Source organism: Tachyglossus aculeatus, chromosome 7, assembly GCF_015852505.1.
Source record: "Tachyglossus aculeatus isolate mTacAcu1 chromosome 7, mTacAcu1.pri, whole genome shotgun sequence".
Lineage (NCBI taxonomy): Eukaryota > Metazoa > Chordata > Mammalia > Monotremata > Tachyglossidae > Tachyglossus > Tachyglossus aculeatus.
Window position 1 is genome coordinate 8,700,420 of NC_052072.1, and position 19,222 is coordinate 8,719,641.

Consider the following 19,222-nt stretch of genomic DNA (forward strand, 5'->3'; position numbering starts at 1 on the left):
AGTAAGCGCTCAATAAATACGATTGATTGATTGATTGATTGATGAATGAATGAATGAATGAACGAACGTTGGGGCGGGCCTCCCGCGCTTCTCCTGCCGCCCGCTGGGGGGCGGCAGCGGGGGGGGGGGGATGGGGACCGGGCCGCCCCCGCCTCCCTCCGCGTTGCTAGGAGACGCCGGGAGGAGGGAGGAGGGAGGGAGGGAGTGCGCGTGCGCGCGGCCGCCGGCGGGGCATCTGGGGCCGGGGCGCGCTCCCGCTCCTCGGGGCCGCGCGAGCACGAGCGGCGCGAGCACGAGCGCGAGGAGGAGCAGCAGGAGCAGGAGGAGGAGGAGGAGGAGGATGTGAAGATGGCGGAGCTGCAGATGCTGCTGGAGGAGGAGATCCCCGGGGGCCGCCGGGCCCTGTTCGACAGCTACACCAACCTGGAGCGCGTGGCCGATTACTGCGAGAACAACTACATCCAGGTGGGCCGGCCGCGGGGGCGCGCGTGCGCGGGGGGGGGGGCGACCGCGGGGGCGCGCGCGCGCGGGGGGGGGGACCGCCCGCGGGGGCGCGCGCGGACCCTGCTTCTCGGTGGGGGGGGGCGCAGCCCGCCTTTAGGGCAGCGGTGGAATCCGGCCGGCCTGCATTCATTCATTCATTCGTTCATTCATTCGTTCGTTCGTTCGTATTGGTAATCATCATGAGCATGATGGCGTTGGTTAAGCGCTTACTCTGTGCGAAGCGCTGTTGGACCTCTTACTGGGCGCAGAGCGCTGCGCTAAGCGCTCGGGAGAGAGACGGTCCCTGCCCAGCAACGGGCTCCCAGGCCGGAGCCGGGGGCATCTTTTCACTCATTCATTCGTATTGATAATAATAATAATAATAACAATAATAATAATAATGGTAGCATTTATTAAGCGCTTACTATGTGGAAAGGACTGTTGGACCTCTTACTGGGCGCAGAGCGCTGCGCTAAGCGCTCGGGAGAGAGACGGTCCCTGCCCAGCAACGGGCTCCCAGGCCGGAGCCGGGGGCAGCTTTTCACTCATTCATTCATTCATATTGATAATAATAATGATAATGATAGCATTTATTAAGCGCTTACTCTGTGCAAAGCGCTGTTGGAGCGCTTACCGGGCGCAGAGCACTGCGCTGAGCACTCGGGAGAGAGACGGTCCCTGCCCAGCAACGGGCTCCCAGGCCAGAGCCGGGGGCATCTTTTCACTCATTCATTCGTATTGATAATAATAATAATAATAATAATAATAGTAATGATAATGGTAGCATTTATTAAGCGCTTACTATGTGGAAAGGACTGTTGGAGCGCTTACTGGGCGAGCACTGCGCTAAGCGCTCGGGAGAGAGACGGTCCCTGCCCAGCAACGGGCTCCCAGGCCAGAGCCGGGGGCAGCTTTTCACTCATTCATTCATTCGTATTGATAATAATAATGATAATGATAGCATTTATTAAGCGCTTACTCTGTGCAAAGCGCTGTTGGAGCGCTTCCCGGGAGCAGAGCACTGCGCTAAGCGCTCGGGTGAGAGACCGTCCCTGCCCAGCAACGGGCTCCCAGGCCAGAGCCGGGGGCATCTTTTCACTCAGTCGTTTGCATTGATAATAATAATAATAATAATAATAATAATAATAATGATTGCATTTATTAAGCGCTTACTCTGTGCAAAGCGCTGTTGGAGCGCTTCCCGGGAGCAGAGCACTGCGCTAAGCGCTCGGGTGAGAGACCGTCCCTGCCCAGCAACGGGCTCCCAGGCCAGAGCCGGGGGCATCTTTTCACTCAGTCGTTTGCATTGATAATAATAATAATAATAATAATAATAATGATTGCATTTATTAAGCGCTTACTCTGTGCAAAGCGCTGTTGGAGCGCTTACTGGGCGCAGAGCACTGCAGTAAGCGCTCGGGAGAGAGACGGTCCCTGCCCAGCAACGGGCTCCCAGGCCAGAGCCGGGGGTATCTTTCCACTCATTCATTCGTATTGATAATAATCATAATAATAATAATAATGATAGCATTTATTAAGCGCTTACTCTGTGCAAAGCGCTGTTGGAGCGCTTACCGGGCGCAGAGCACTGCGTTAAGGGCTCGGGAGAGAGACGGCCCCTGCCCTGCAACGGGCTCCCAGGCCAGAGCCGGGGGCATCTTTTCACTCATTCATTCGTACTGATAATAATAGTAATAATAATAATAATAATAATAATGATAGCATTTATTAAGCGCTTACTCTGTGCAAAGCGCTGTTGGAGCGCTTACTGGGCGCAGAGCACTGCACTAAGCGCTCGGGAGAGAGACGGTCCCTGCCCAGCAACGGGCTCCCAGGCCAGAGCCGGGGGTATCTTTTCACTCATTCATTCGTATTGATAATAATAGTAATAATAATAATAATAATAATGATAGCATTTATTAAGCGCTTACTCTGTGCAAAGCGCTGTTGGAGCGCTTACTGGGCGAGCACTGCGCTAAGCACTCGGGAGAGAGACGGTCCCTGCCCAGCAACGGGCTCCCAGGCCAGAGCCGGGGGCATCTTTTCACTCATTCATTCGCATTGATAATAATAATGATAATGATAGCATTTATTAAGCGCTTACTCTGTGCAAAGCACTGTTCGAGCGCTTACTGGGCGCAGAGCGCTGCGCTAAGCGCTCGGGAGAGAGACGGTCCCTGCCCAACAACGAGGCTCCCAGGCCAGAGCTGGGGGCATCGTTCCACTCATTCATTCATTCGTATTGATAATAATAATAATAATAATGATAATAATAATAATAATAATAATAGAATTTATTAAGCGCTTACTGGGTGCAGAACACTGCGCTAAGCGCTCGGGAGAGAGATGGTCCCTGCCGAACAACGAGGCTCCCAGGCCAGAGCCGGGGGCATCTTTCCATTCATTCATTCATTCGCATTGATGATAATAATAATAATGGTAGCATTTATTTAAGCGCTTACTCTGTGCAAAGCACTGTTCGAGTGCTTACCGGGCGCAGAGCGCTGCGCTAAGCGCTCGGGAGAGAGACGGTCCCTGCCCAACAACACGCTCCCAGGCCAGAGCCGGGGGCATCTTTCCACTCATTCATTCATTCATAGTGATAATCATCATCATAATAATAATGATAGCATTTATTAAGCACCTATTATGTGCAGAGCACTGTTTGAGCGCGTACTGAGCGCAGAGCACTGCGCCAAGCGCTCGGGAAAGAGAGACGGTCCCTTCCCAACAACGAGGCTCCCAGGCCAGTGCCGGGGGCATCTTTCCACTCATTCCTTCATTCACATTCATAATTATAATAATGATAGCATTTATTAACCGCTTGCTATGTGCAAAGCACTGTTTGAGGGGTTACTGAGTGCGGAGCACTGCGCTAAGTGCTCGGGAGAGACGGTCCCTGCCCAACAACGGGCTCCCGGGCCAGAGCCGGGGGCATCTTTCCACTCATTCATTCATTCATTCGCATTGATAATAATAATAATAGCATTTATTAAGTGCTTATTATGTGCAAAGCACTGGTAGAGTGCTTACTGGGTGCAGAGCGCTGCACTAACCGCTCGGTAGACGGTTCCTACCCAACAACGGGCTCCCAGACCAGAACTGGGGGCATCTTTCCAGTCATTCATTCATTCAGTCGTATTGATTGAGCGCTTACTGTGTGCAGAGCACTGTACTAAGCGCTTGGGAAGTACAAGTTGGCAACATATAGAGACGGTCCCTACCCAACAGCCCGGGCGCATCTTTCCAGTCGGGCATGATGGTCGCCCCCTTTTCCATCGCAGATTGGCTTGTCATTCACTCATTCACTCGATCGGATTTATGGAATTGTATTTAATGTGTGCGGAGCACTGGACTAAGCGCTCGGAAAGTACAGTTCCTCCTTCCTTCCACCGCTGCTGGAGCCCCGGCCTACTTGGGTTTGGGGGTCAACAGGGCCATTGACCCTCACATAGAGAAGGTCCGGGGCCGGGGAATGATGATACTACTACTACTACTGCTAATGATAATAATAATAATGATAATAATAATAATGATAATAATAATAATAATAATAATAATGAGAATAATAATAGTAATAATAATGGTATTTGTTAAGTGCTTATTCTGTGCCAAGCACCAATGCGGTGATGATGGATGTTTTTCTGAGGGAGGTTTTTCTTCTTGTCAAATGAGTTCAACTTGAAGGGATGGTTCACCTCAATTTGGGGAAAAAAAGGGTAATTAATGAATGTGTCAGATAAATTAGTCGGATATTCCTGTTGTTGTTATGGTATTTGTTAAGCGCTTACTAGGTGCCGAGCGCCGATGCGGTGATGGATGGCTGAGGGAGGGTTTTCTTCTTGTCAGTTGAGTTCAGCTTGAAGGGATGGTTCACCTCAGTTTGGGGGAAAAAAAGGGTAATTAATGAATGTGTCAGAGAAATTAGTCGGATATTCTTGTGGTTGTTATATTTGTTAAGCGCTTACTAGGTGCCGAGCACCGATGCGGTGATGGATGGCTGAGGGAGGTTTTTCTTCTTGTCAGATGAGTTCAACTTAAAGGGATGGTTCACCTCAATTTGGGGAAAAAAAGGGTAATTAATGAATGTGTCAGAGAAATTAGTCGGATATTCCTGTTGTTGTTATGGTATTTGTTAAGCGCTTACTAGGTGCCGAGCACCGATGCGGTGATGGATGGTTGGGGGAGGGTTTTCTTCTTGTCAATTGAGTTCAACCTGAAGGGATGGTTTACCTCGCTTTGGGAAAAAAAGTGTAATTAATTAATGAATGTGTCAGAGAAATTAGTCAGATATTCTTGTTGCTATTATTATTATGGTATATGTTAAGCGCTTACTAGGTACCAGGCACTGTAGTAAGCGCTGAGGTGGATATAAGCAATTCCCACCTGTCTCAATCCCCGTTTTACAGATGAGGGAACTGAGGCCCAGAGAAGTGAAAGGATTTGCCCAAGGTCACACAGGATAGGACTTGATGTTTCTGGGGCGATGTTCGTTGTGGAAAAGGATTTAGATGATCCGTGGTAAAGCAGGTTTTTTCCTCCTCCTGGAAGAATTTACGTGGAAAGATCATTTTAGCTATTTACCGTATACATGGCATATCTTTTACTTTACGTAGGCTTGTGCTGATCTCATCTTCTCTACCCTTTTCATAATAGTAAGTACAAGTTGGCAATATATAGAGACAGTCTTTTAGACTGTGAGCCCACTGTTGGGTAGGGACCGTCTCTATATGTTGCCGACTTGTACTTCCCAAGCGCTTAGTACAGTGCTCTGCACACAGTAAGCGCTCAATAAATACGATTGATGATAATAAGAACAATGAGCACTGATGTGTACAGATGTGATGTGATATGTGTGCAGAGCACTGTGCTAAGCGCTTGGGAAAGTACAATATAAGCAACACATTCCCTGCCCGCAACGAGGTTACAGTTTAGAGAGGGAGACAGATATTAATAGAAATACATCAATTACGGAAAAGTACAATAATAACAATCAGTGCTCAAAGGTCATCTCTGTCCCACACAAGCCCCATAATCTTAAAACGTAGGGAGAGAAGGCGTTTTATTCCCGTTTTACAGATGAGGAAACTGAGGCATAGGGAGGTGAAATGACTTGCCCAAGGTCACCCGTGGAGTTGCGATGAGAAATGTGGTCATCCGACCACTCCAGGCCTTGCTGCCTCCCTCAGTTTTCCTTTCCTTCCCTTTGGTTACAGGAGAGATGAAGTTGGAAGTGGAAGGAGCTTGTTAAAATGTGCATTCTCTCTAGTCTGCTTTAGTTACTCCCACCTCCAGCTAACTGTTAGGAATTCAGGATTAAAATTAAGTAATGATCTGTTGGATGATGTGGGGGGTGCCACGTTAGATGATGTGGCAGGGATAGGAGAACGTGTAAAAGTAGGAAAATATCTGCAGTGATTTGAGCGATGCTGCCTTGAGGATGTGATCGAAGGGACCTGTTTTTCATCATTGGGTTTTTGAGGTGCAGCAAGTAAGGGAGAGAAGAACGGAGCCGAAGAGAGGCTGCATCTCTCCTTTCCATCCTTCATCTCCGTCTCCCCACGTTTTCTCCCGGCTCCAGCCCATCTGTAGAAAGAGATGTAGAACAGGAGATGCGTTCAGTTGTGGATGTGGAGGAGGAGACTAAAAGCACAGCTAGAGCAGTGGAAGTGAGTAGCTACAGTACAACCCCACTGAAGCATAATAATAATAATCATCAATCGTATTTATTGAGTGCTTACTGTGTGCAGAGCACTGTACTAAGCGCTTGGGAAGTACAAGTTGGCAACATATAGAGACAGTCCCTACCCAACAGTGGGCTCACAGTCTAAAGGATAACATTCGTTAAGCACTTACGAATAATAATAATGACATTTGTTAAGCACTTACAATGTGCAAAGCACTGTTCTAAGCGCTGGGGAATACAAGGTGATCAAATTGTCCCTGGGGGGGGCACAAAGTCCTAATCCCCATTTTACAGATGAGGTCACTGAGGCTCAGAGAAGTGAAGGTCACACAGCAGACATGTGGCAGAGTCGGGATTCGAACCCATGACCTCTGACTCCAAAGCCCGGGCTCTTTCCACTGAGCCACGCTGCTTGAATGTTATTATTATAATTATTATATTATATATTTTATATTAAATAATTATTATATTTATTATAATTATAATAATAATTATAATGACATTTATTAAGCGCTTACTATGTGCAAAGCACTGTTCTAAGCTCTGGGGAGGTCACAAAGTGATCAGGTTGATCCCACGGGGGTGCTCACAAGTCTTAATCCCCATTTTCCAGATGAGGGAACTGAGGCACAGAGAAGTGAAGTGACTTGCCCAAAGTCACACAACTGACGATTGGAGGAGCTGGGATTTGAAGCCATGATCTCTGACTCCAAAGCCCGGGCTCTTTTGCACTGAGCCACGTTTTAAATGGTACGTAACTGCCAAATCCCAGGAGACAGTAACTCGCTGGGTTGACTTGTGTGATTAGAGAACCTGAGAAGCCAAATGGAAATGTTCCCGTCTGGGACACCAACCAAGCCTGTGAGCACTGTGACTTGCAGATTGGCTGGAAGGATTGGGTTGGGGGAACATGTTCACCCCCTTCCCCATGGTGCTGGCTTTCCCCTGGTCACAGCCCGGAGGGATGAGCCTGCAATGAAATCCGTTGACGAAGGCAGTGGCCTTGTCGTCCATGGGCTAAAACCACCTTTGAAAAGGGGCCAGTCGGTTGGTGCCAGCATGATGCTCTGCTTTCTGGGAAGGGGGTGGCCAGGGGCCCTCCCCCGTCCCTTCCTCCTGGCATTATTGCTCTGAATGGCTGCTCCCCATTAGTAATAATAATAATAACAATGATAGCATTTATTAAGCGCTTACTATGTGCAAAGCACTGTTCTAAGCGCTGGAGAGGTTACAAGGTGATCAGGTTGTCCCACAGGGGGACGCAAAGTCTAAATCCCCATTTTACAGATGAGATAACTGAGGCCCAGAGAAGTTAAGTGACTTGCCCAAAGTCACACAGCTGACAATTGGCAGAGCTGGGATTTGAACCCATGACCTCTGACCATTCCCAGGAATGAGGCAGCATCCAGTTCTTAGAGATGAGATGTGCAACGGCCTGCCATTCTACCCTTCCTTCGCCTTGCTGTAGTCCTGCGTCTCCCATCTAAGTGCATCTTTCTTACTCACTGCGCCCAGAGTGGGTCCCAGTTTCTTCCGAGGGGGAGCCCCTCCAACCTTTCTTTTCATTCAGCAAGGCCTAATTCTCAAGTGGTCACTGCGGCAGCCCCCGTCCCCGGGGAGGGGAGTTAAGTGGCCAGTCCTACTGACCCCCGTCCTTCTGGTGGCTCTGGCGGGATCACAAGCCTCTTCTCCCTTCACCCTGGTCTGCTCAACCAGGCCATCTTCAGGGAGTACAGTATTGGTGTCCGAGGAAGTGTGGCGTTCAGGGGGAGAGGAAAGGAGGGGTGAAAGGTCGGAAGGGAGCCGCTCCCATCCCTTTCTCTCTGGCAGTTTTAGCTAAAATGATGAATTGAACAAAAAGGCATTGAAGAGGTAAAATACCAGCACCCTCTCGGCCTCCTCACTGGCCCACCTGTGTTTAGCTTCTCTCCCCTTCTGTCTGTACGACCCACTGCCGTGCAGATCACACCGTTGCCAGCATCATCATTCTGAAGTGTCTCTTGGTGCACCTTCCCCTATTCCTCAGACACCTCCACCGGCTACTCACCTCCCTCTACGTCAAGCGGAAACTCCTGTCCATTGACCTCCCGGCTCTTCACCCGCTTTCTCCATCTTACCCTGCTGTTCCCCACCTTTCACTCCTCACTCTTTCGAAACTCACCTTTTCCCTGTTAACTTGCTTTCAACTCTCCTTCCTCTGACCTTTAGCTCAGTAAAAAGCTCCATCCCTCACCACCCTCATGTCGGTCAAACCACGGCTCTCCCCATCTTCAGTGCCTTCCTAGAATACCCCCTCCTCTGAGATGCCTTCCCTGGCTGATTCAGAACACCTCAGCTACCTGAAACGAATCCCACCCATAGCACTTAGTTATTTCATTCCTTCCCCCTGCACTCTGGATCTGTTGTCTATTTATTCAGCTATTTCATCCTGATATATATATGTGTACATATTTATTACTCTATTTATTTATTTATTTATTTTACTTGTACATATCTATTCTATTTATTTTGTTAGTATGTTTGGTTTTGTTCTGTGTCTCCCCCTTTTAAATTGTGAGCCCACTGTTGGGTAGGGACTGTCTCTATATGTTGCCAACTTGTACTTCCCAAGCGCTTAGTACAGTGCTGTGCACACAGTAAGCGCTCAATAAATATGATTGATTGATTGATTGATTTCTGTTAAGTTCTTTATCTTCCTGCTCCTGCTATTTGTAACTCAGTTTTACTGGTCCATCCCGTTAGATTGTAAGCTCCTGGAGGGTGGGAAACACGCGTCTTCTTTTTGTTGCACTCTCCTATGTGCTTAGTGCAGTGTTTCAAACAGCAGGAACAGCAGTTACGAGAGAGCTTAGTGCAAAATCATTCCTCTTTTGAAGAGGGAGTCTGGATCCTGATTTCGGTAGATCCTGGCTGCCCGGAACCCTAGAAACTGGCAGGACCGGTGCTTCCTCCTCACTCCACAGAGCAACTTAAGTTGGGGTCTTGCTCACCTGGCTAGTTCCCTGGGCGTTAGGACTCATGTGTTTCCATGGTAGCTCAGACCATTAAAACCAACAGACGGCATGTCGCGCCCACTATGAGCAGAACCCCGTAGGTGTCACTTTGGGAATAGGCAGGAGGAATCTGAGACATGGATCCTCCTTTGGATGGAGGAAGACAAACACCGAGGATGACTAGCAGAGAGGAGCTTAAGGGAACACGAGCATAGTTAAAAATGAGAAAATAACAAATTGACAAAAATGTAGGAAGTGATCCGTGAGCGCTAAGGGCAAGGCGTGATTATGCCTGATCAGTGAGGCGACGGCTTCGCAGAGGCGGTGATGTTTTTAGAAAGGCTTTGAAGAAGGGGAGGAATGTGATCTGGCCAAGTGAAATAGGGGAGATGATTATTCTAGCAGCAGCATCCTCAGGAATTGCTGCCAAGATACAGGGCAGGCATAAGGGAGTCCAGAATAGGATGGAGAGGCGGGCTATGGATTGATGTTAACAGGAGGAGAAGTTGGAGATTGCTCCATACCACGCTTCTGCCTTGCATTTTGAGCTTGCTCTGAGCTGGGTTTGTATAGAGTGGGGTTTTTTTAAGTAATTCAGGCGGATGAAGTTTTGAAAAAAAAAAGAAATTATTGCAGGGAGTTAGATATTTGATGGGATCTGTGAAACCAATCATTTCTTCTACTAAAATACGGTTGGATCCATTGTAATTCCCTAGATATTAGCATCCTGTCATTAGTTCACATATCACTTATCCGCCTGCACTCCCACTCAGCTACCCGGCCATTCCACCCACAGCCCGCTTTCTTACAGGCTGCTGGGTGGGGGGCTGCGGCTCAAGCAGGAGAGGATATCGGATGGGTGGGGTGGGGGTCTGGGCCTCATAGTAGTGATGGGGGGGAGAGGGGAGGTTGGGGAGTTTGGGCCAGGGGCTGCACCGCTGCCCCTGAGCAGGTCAGAGGCGTTTTGGTGTGGGGGAGGGAAGGGTCAGCTGTTAGGGCTGTTGTCGAAAGGCAGGAGAGTGGGAAAGGGCTTTACTGGCCCCTGGTAGGGGAAGGGGGGGTCCCAGATGCTGGTGTTCCTGATCGTCTTTAGGAAGAGCGGTGGAGCTAGCAGAAGCAGCATGGCGAAACTGATAGAGCACAGGCCTGGGACTCAGAAGGTCATGGGTTCTAATCCCGAGTGACCTTGGGCAAGCCACTTTTCTGGGCCTCAGTTCTCCCATCTGTAAAATGAGGATTGAGACTGTGAGCCCCACATGGGACAGGGGCGGCGTCCAACTCGATTTGCTTGTATTCACCTTGGGCAAGTCACTTTTCTGGGCCTCAGTTCTCCCATCTGTAAAATGAGGATTGAGACGGTGAGCCCCACATGGGACAAGGACGGCGTCATCATCAATCGTATTTATTGAGCGCTTACTGTGTGCAGAGCACTGTACTAAGTGCTTGGGAAGTACAAGTTGGTAACATATAGAGACAGTCCCTACCCAGCAGTGGGCTCACAGTCTAAAAGGGGGAGACAGAGAACAAAACCAAACATACTAACAAAATAAAATAAATAGAATAGATATGTACAAGTAAAATAAATAGAGTAATAAATATGTACAAACATATATACAGGTGCTGTGCGGAAGGGAAGGAGGTAAGATGGGGGGATGGAGAGGGGGACGAGGGGGAGAGGAAGGAAAGGGCTTAGTCTGGGAAGGCCTCCTGGAGGAGGTGAGCTCTCAGTAGGGCCTTGAAGGGAGGAAGAGAGCTAGCTTGGCGGATGGGCAGAGGGAGGGCATTCCAGGCCCGGGGGATGACGTGGGCCGGGGGTCGGTGGCGGGACAGGCGAGAACGAGGTACGGCGTGGAGATTAGCAGCGGAGGAGCGGAGGGTGCGGGGTGGGCTGTAGAAGGAGAGAAGGGAGGTGAGGTAGGAGGGGGCGAGAGGATGGACAGCCTTGAAGCCCAGGGTGAGGAGTTTCTGCCTGATGCGCAGATTGATTGGTAGCCACTGGAGATTTTTGAGGAGTCCAACTCGAGTCCAACTCGATTTGTTTGTATTCACCCCAGCACTTAAAATAGTGCCTGTCACCTTGTGAGTGCTTAACAAATACCATCATTATTGTTATTATTATGATTAAAAGTGAGTCCTTGGGTGGGCATTGGCAGTGTTCATTAATACCAAGACTGTGAGCCCCATATGGGATGATTTGCTTGTATCAACCTGATTTGCCTGTGTCCACCCCAGTGCTTAGTACAGTGCCTGGCACGTATTCATTCATTCAGTCGTATTCACTGAGCACTTACTGTGTGCAGAGCACTGTACTAAGCGCTTGGTAGGTACAAGGCAAATATTAAAATGGTCCCTACCCAAAAACGGGCTCACAGTCTAGAAGGCGGAGACAGACAACAAAACAAAACACGGCAGTTGTCAAAGCCATCAGAACAAATAGAATTAAAGCTATATGTACATCATTAACAAAATAAATAGAATAATAAATATGTACAAGTAAAATAAATAGAGTAATGAATCTGTACAAATATATATATATATATACAAGTGCTGTGGGGAGGGGAAGGAGGTAGGGTGGGAGGGTGGGGAGGAGGAGAGGAAAAAGGGGGCTCAGTCTGAGAAGGCCTCTTGGAGGAGGTGAGCTCTCAGTAGGGCTTTGAAGGGAGGAAGAGAGCTAGCTTGGTGGATGTGCAGAGGGAGGGCATTCCGGGCCAGGGGAAGGACGTGAACCGGGGGTCGACAGTGGGACAGGTGAGAGCAAGGTACATTAAGGAAGTTAGCAGCAGAGGAGCTTAGGGTGTGGGCTGGGCTGGAGAAGGAGAGAAGGGAGGTGAAGTAGGAGGGGGCCAGGGGATGGATGGACAGCCTTGAAGCCGAGTGAGGAGTTTTTGCTTGTTGAATACCACAGTTATTATTATTATTATTTTTAGAGTGAGGCCACACCCATGTGCCCCCTGTGATAGTAGATCTTCTGCTGGGGAGTGAGCCTGGGTTAAGTGCCAAAGTAATTTTGGGCTACTCATACTGGGACCTCAGCTACAATAATGCCTTGAAACAGTGGTTTTATTTTTCAGTGCTCTTTCCCAAAAGTTTCTCCTCCAAACTGCCCTGTGCGGTAGGAAAGGGTGAAAGGAGAAAACTGAGTTAATGACTCGACTAAGTTCATTCACCAGTGGTAGAGCCAGAGCTAGCCCCCAGGTTTTCCGACTCTGATACTAGTGCAGTGCAATCCCCTGCTGCCCTCCTAGGCTTTGCACATAGTAAGCACTAAACAAATGCCATCATTATTATTATTATTATTGGACTGGGGGCTCAGGGCGCCCTTGGGGCAGTCGGTTAGTTATGGTTTTTACTGAGCTCTTACTGTGTGTTGAGCCCTGTAGTAAGCACTAAGGGCGGTTTGGGGAAGGGTGGGTCGGGTTCCAGAGGACCATTGTGAGAGAAATGATTCAGCGCTTAGAACAGTGCTTTGCACATAGTAAGTGCTTAATAAATGTTATTATTATTATTATTATTATGGAGGAGAAAGACGGGAAGCCGGATACCTGCGGGGAGGCCGGGAGGGAAAGGTTAGGCTGGGATGTGGGGGGATTGGCAGGGACCAGGCCTCCACCTCTAGGGTTTGGGATGATGCTGTGGAGGTGCTGTGGCTAAATATTGTACATATTTATTACTCTATTTATTTTACTTGTACATATCTATTCTATTTATTTTATTTTGTTAGTATGTTTGGTTTTGTTCTGTGTCTCCCCTTTTAGACTGTGAGCCCACTGTTGGGTAGGGACTGTCTCTATATGTTGCCAATTTGTACTTCCCAAGCGCTTAGTACAGTGCTGTGCACATAGTAAGCGCTCAATAAATACGATTGATGATGATATGGAGGGCCAAAGGGGGTGAAACTGACTGGCAGTGAAGTCCAGTCATTCCCCCTCATAAGCCATTGCCGTCATCATCACCATCACCGGACTTACTGAGTGCTTATTGTGTGTAGAGCAGCGTGGCTCGGTGGAAAGAGCCCGGGCTTTGGAGTCAGAGTTCATGGGTTCAAATCCCAGCTCCACCAGTTGTCAGCTGTGTGACTTTGGGCAAGTCACTTCACTTCTCTGTGCTTCTCTGTGTTACCTCATCTGTAAAATGGGGATTAAGATTGTGAGCCCCCCCGGGACAAGATGATTGCCCTACTGAGGCCCTACTGAGAGCTCACCTCCTCCAGGAGGCCTTCCCAGGCTGAGCCCCTTCCTTCTTCTCCCCCTCGTCCCCCTCTCCATCCCCCCATCTTACCTCCTTCCCTTCCCCACTGCAGCTGTATATATGTATATATGTTTGTACATATTTGTTACTCTATTTATTTATTTATTTTACTTTTACATATCTATTCTATTTATTTTATTTTGTTACTATGTTTGGTTTTGTTCTCCGTCTCCCCCTTTTAGACTGTGAGCCCACGGTTGGGTAGGGACTGTCTCTATATGTTGCCAACTTGGACTTCCCAAGCGCTTAGTACAGTGCTCTGCTCACAGTAAGCGCTCAATAAATACGATTGATGATGATGATGATGCCCTATAACCTCCCCAGCGCTTAGAACGGTGCTATGCACATAGTAAGCGCTTAATAAATGCCATTATTATTATTATTATTATTATTTAGAGCAATGTACTAAAGTGCTTGGCAAAATACAGTCCATTAGTTGCCTCTGTGGAGCTGTTCTGTCTGTGCTCTTGCCCTCCTTGGGTCTCTCACACGTAAGCTCGTTATAGGCAGGATATGTGTCTTTCTACAATATAACACTTAGTACAGTGCTCTGCACACAGTAAGCGCTCAATAAATACAATTGACCGACTGGCTGACAAAAATTTATGTGAAACATGAAAAATCTGAGACACTGGGAACCTAACTCCTTATTTTTCCACCATGACCCTACCTCCCTCCAATGCCTTAGTGATTTTTGAAGAAGCAGTTTCATGACTGACATTTTCCCCCCAAACCCAAGTAATGGGTTATATGAAACTTTATGATGTGTAAAGGGGAAAGGAAATGTGGCTGGGAAGGGAGATTAGAAAGAAAAGGTATGCATAGTTGGAAATACGATAGATGGGTATGGTCAATTTCTTGCCCTGGCAAACATCTTTAAAAAATAATTAAATCTACTTCAAATTTGAGTTACTTTTAGTATAATTTGAAATTATATTTTTTGTTAAAAAACAATTATTGATAAAAATAATCTATATGGAATATGTGGAAAGCCTTGGAGGTTGTCATTGAGTTAAAAGATCCCATCTCCTCATTCCCTTGCCAGTTTAGGATTGTTCTAATGTAATATATTTTATTGTTTTTGTCTTATAAAAGGTGACCTTAAAAAGAGTAATGCTGTTGTACAGAGCAGTAAATGACCAATCCAGCAATGGGACTCCAGAATCAATTGCTAGATTTATCTAGAAAATGTTAGCCAAAGGAAAAGACACTCAGCATTATCGATTTGGAAATATTTTGGTTTCCTATGTATCAGATTTTCTTAGTGTCTTAAATTTCAAAATAAAAAAAATTGTCATCAAAATATTTCTGCCCCACATTTAGTAGACAGAAACACTCTTATGATTGCTAGTTGTTTAGAATATTTGTTATGCAAGTAGGAACTCTGGTTTTAATAATAATAATGATGGTATTTGTTGAGCGCTTACTATGTGCAAAGCACTGTTCTAAGCACTGAGGAGGTTCTTACAAGGTGATCAGGTTGTCCCACAGGGGGCTCACAGTTTTAATCCCCATTTTCCAGAAGAGGTAACTGAGGCACAGAGAAGTGAAGTGACGTGCCCAAAGTCACACAGCTGACAGTTGGCAGAGTGGGGATTTGAACCCATGACCTCTGACTCCCAAGCCCGTGCTCTTTCCACTGGGCCACGCTACTTCTCTGGTTTTAGATTGTCTACATTAAAAATGGCTTTCATTTTTTTGTGGAATGTAAGAGAAAAGTCATCAAGATAAAAGAACACCTTATTGATCACTTGTAAGCAGATACCAGCGTGGCTCAATGGAAAGAGCACGGGCTTGGGAGTCAGAGGTCATGGGTTCAAATCCCGGATCCACCAGTTGTCCGCTGTATGACCTTGGGCAAGTCACTTAGCTTTTCTGTGCCTCAGTTACCTCATCTGCATTCATTCATTCAATTGTATTTATTGAGCGCTTACTGTGTGCAGAGCACTGTACTAAGCGCTTGGGAAGTACAAGTTGGCAACGTATAGAGACGGTCCCTACCCAACAGTGGGCTCACAGTCTAGAAGGGGGGAGACAGAGAACAAAACAAAACGTATTAACAAAATAAAATAAATAGAATAAATATGTACAAATAAAATAAATAAATAAATAGAGTAATAAAAACGTATATACATGTATACAGGTGCTGTGGGGAGGGGAAGGAGATGGGATGGGGAAGGGGAGGAGGGAGAGAGGAAGGAGGGGACTCAGTGTGGGAAGGCCTCCTGGAGGAGGTGAGCTCTCAGTAGGGCCTTGAAGGGAGGAAGAGAGCGAGCTTGGCGGATGGGCAGAGGGAGGGCATTCCGGGCCAGGGGGAGGACGTGGGCCGGGGGTCGATGGCGGGACGGGTGAGAACGAGGCACAGTGAAGAGATTAGCAGCAGAGGAGCGGAGGGTGCGGGCTGGGCTGGAGAAGGAGCCCAAAATGGGGATTAAGACTGTGAGCCCCACGTGGGACAACCTGATCACCTTGTATCCTCCCCAGTGCTTAGAACAGTGCTTTGCACATAGTAAGGGCTTAACAAATGCCATCATCATTATTATTATCATTATTATTATACCCACCTTCAATAGCATATGTTTCATGCTAGGGATTAAAACAACAGAAAAAGCTACCCTTAAATGATAAATGCATGCCAAATAATGATAATAAATGATAATGCATGCTTTGCACATAGTAAGCACTTAACAAATGCCATTATTATTATTATTAAGTGAAATCAGAGGGGGAAAAATAGCTTAAAAAATCAAGTAACTCTGTATGCTTACCGTACGCAGATCAGCTTAACATTGTGGAAAGAGCACAGGCTTGGGAATCTGAGGACCTGATTTCTAATCCCGGCTCTGCCCATTTTCTGATGAGTGACCCTGGACAAGTCACTTAACTTCTCTGTGCCTCAGTTCCCTCATCTGTAAAATGGGGATTAAGACTGTGAGCCCCACGTGGGACAACCTGATTACCTCGTATCCCTCTAGCTCTTAGAACAGTGCTTGGCACATAGTAAGCGCTTAACAAATACCATTATTATTATTATTCTCTGTAACTAAGTTTCCTCATTCAGTACCTGCTCTTGCTCCTATTTAGACTGTGAGCCCCATGTGGGACAGGGATTGTGTCCAACCTGATTAAAGTTTGTCCACCTCAGTGCTTATATCTGAGAAGCAGCATGGTGTAGTGGATGGAGCAAGAGCCTGGGAGTTAGACAGTCATGGGTTCTAATCCTGGCTCTGCCCCTTGCCTGCTGTGTGACCTTGGATCAGTCACTTTATTTTTCTGGGCATCAGTTACCTCATCTGTAAAATGGGGATCGAGACTGTGAGCACCATGTGGGACAGGGACTGTGTCCAACCCAATTTGCTTGTATCCACTCCAGCGCTTAATCCAATGCCTGGCACATAGTAAGCACGTAACACATGCTATTATTATTATTATATCATTGGACACATAATAGGTGCTTAACAAGCAACATAGTAATAATAATAATAATACTAAGCGCTTGGGAGGGTGAAATCTAGTTAGTAGACATGATCCTTGCCGTCAAGAAGCTTACAGTCTTTTTTAAAAAAGAATTGTTTCTAGAAAGAAACATTACAACTGTCTTCTGGAAAAGCATCTTTATATTTTTCCACTCTATGAAGTCACTGACTGGAAAAAGCCTTCTTGGTAGCGGAATATTCCAATTCCAACGTGGGGAATTGGGGAATTGGCTTGTGGAGCTGAAGCAAATGGTTTACCCTTTCCAGCTCTTTGGGCCCAGCTAAAGCCGGAGCTTTCCTGCTCCATCTCTTGGAGTGGGATGTTGGTTTGGCTGGAAGTGGAGCTGCCAAGATAGCCACTACCTATGTGTGACACAGTCCCTGCCCTACATGGGGCTCATAGTCTTAATTCCCATTTTGCAGACAAGGGAACTGAGGCACAGGGAAGGGAAGTGACTTGCTCAAGATCGCACAGCAGACAGGTGGCAGAGCAGAGGTTAGAGCTCTGGTCCTTCTGACTACACTAGGCCACACTGCTTCTCAGTTGGTAATAAATTTTAAAAAAAGTCAGTGAATTTCTGTACTGCTATCCCTCAGGTAGTGCACTTAATTTGGGTTTATGAATGTAACATTTTCAGTGAGGTACTAAATTCATTCAGTCGTATTTATTGAGTGCTTACTGTGTGCTAAGCCCTGTACTAAGTGCTTAGCACTGTACTAAATGAATTATAACTTTCCAGAGTGCATTAATGTGTTACCAAGATCCCCAAAATGGACCAAACAACAAAAATATATTTTAAACAGAGATGATTAAAGCATAGTAATAGATGATTGATAGTAGTGATTGCTGGATAATAATTACATGATTACATGGTCAAATAGCAATATAATTATGTTGGATTGTTAATTGCCCTTTTAGATTGTATGGGCCTTGTGGACGGGTAATGTCTCTCCTACATCTGTTTTATCAATAGGTGGTATTTATTAAGCACTTATGGTATACAGAGCGCAGTGTTTAGGAGAGTACAATACAACAGAGTTGGTGGAGGCATTCCCTGCCCACAAGGAGCTTACAGTCTGCTAAATAGAGCAGTGTTCAGCACTCAGTAGTGCCCAGTCTTAATCCCGATTTTACCAGTGAGATAACTGAGGCACAGAGAAGTGAGTTGACTTCCCAAGGTCACAGAGCGGACAAGTGGTGGATTAGAACCTGAAGTCCTCTGACTCCCATCAGGGGCCACGAGGCTTCTGGTGAGAATTTTTTTTAACTTTAAGCAACAGGTTGGAATTATTAGTATTACTGCTGTTGCTAATAATACTAATGCCACCACTAATAAAATAAATAATTGTGGTACTTCTTAAGTACTTATGGTGTGCCAAGCACTGTACTAAGCACTGGGGTAGATACAAGATAATCAGGTCCCACAATGGGCTCACAGTCTAAATGGGAGCTTTCCAGTAGACCCTGCTGCTTTTCTGTGTTGCTGATTTTGTGAGTTGTCCTCTGTTTGTAGCAGCTGAGACGTGGCTTTTTTTGTATTCCTGTATGGAACAGTTTTTCCTTGCAAATCATGGTTTTTCCAACCATGGTTTTGATTTAGCCACATTCAATTTTGGGCAAGCAGTTTTGGCTACCACAGGATACTGTAATCACTTCAGTGACCATGGAACAATTAATTCTAGTTCTTCTAAAATTAAATGGTACTTAAGCACTAACTACGTGCCATGCACTGTACTAAAGTGCTGGAGAAGATACAAGATAATCAGGTTGGACACAGTCCCAGTCCCACATGGGGCTCCCAGTGTGCGTAGGAGGGAATAGGATTTAATATCTCTTTTACGGATGCGGCCCAGAGAAGTTAGAAGTTAAGTGACTTTCCCAAGGTCACACAGCAGTCAAAAGGCAGAGTTGGGATTAGAACTCAGGTCCTCTGACTCCCAAGCCCGTGCACTTTCCACTAGGCCATCCTGCTTCCCTATCAGACCTGCTCAAAATTAATGCGTTGAAACCAGTCCTGAATTTTATCAGGAAATGTCAGGAATTCACCTCCAGTATAAGAAAAAATTCTGGGATGTGTATTTGGGGACTGGGGAGGGGCTTTGCTACCTGCACCCAGTCCCCGTGGGCTCAGTCAATCAACCAGGGATACTTACTTGGTGCAGAGCACTGTACTAAATGCTGGGGACACTACAATACCATTGGTAGACATGATTCCCATCCATAAGGCTCTAACAATCTAGTGGGGAGACAGGTATTAAAGTAAATTGCACGTAAAGGGAGCAAGGGAGTATAAGGATATTTGCCCAAGTGCTTTGGGGGCTCGGATGGGGTGGGG

At 46.8% G+C, this 19,222-nt stretch overlaps 1 protein-coding gene across 14 annotated transcripts in view; it reads left to right on the forward strand.

Annotated features, from left to right (window-relative positions):
* Positions 1-306: 306 nt before the first annotated feature.
* ABI2 (abl interactor 2) overlaps positions 307-19,222 on the forward strand; it is a 115,033-nt gene continuing 96,117 nt past the window's right edge. For all 14 annotated transcript variants that reach the window (XM_038749369.1, XM_038749377.1, XM_038749370.1 and 11 more), the window contains exon 1: positions 307-465. In XM_038749369.1, coding sequence (XP_038605297.1) covers positions 349-465 — 117 coding nt within the window. In that variant the 5' untranslated portion in view covers positions 307-348. The remainder of the gene's footprint in view (positions 466-19,222) is intronic.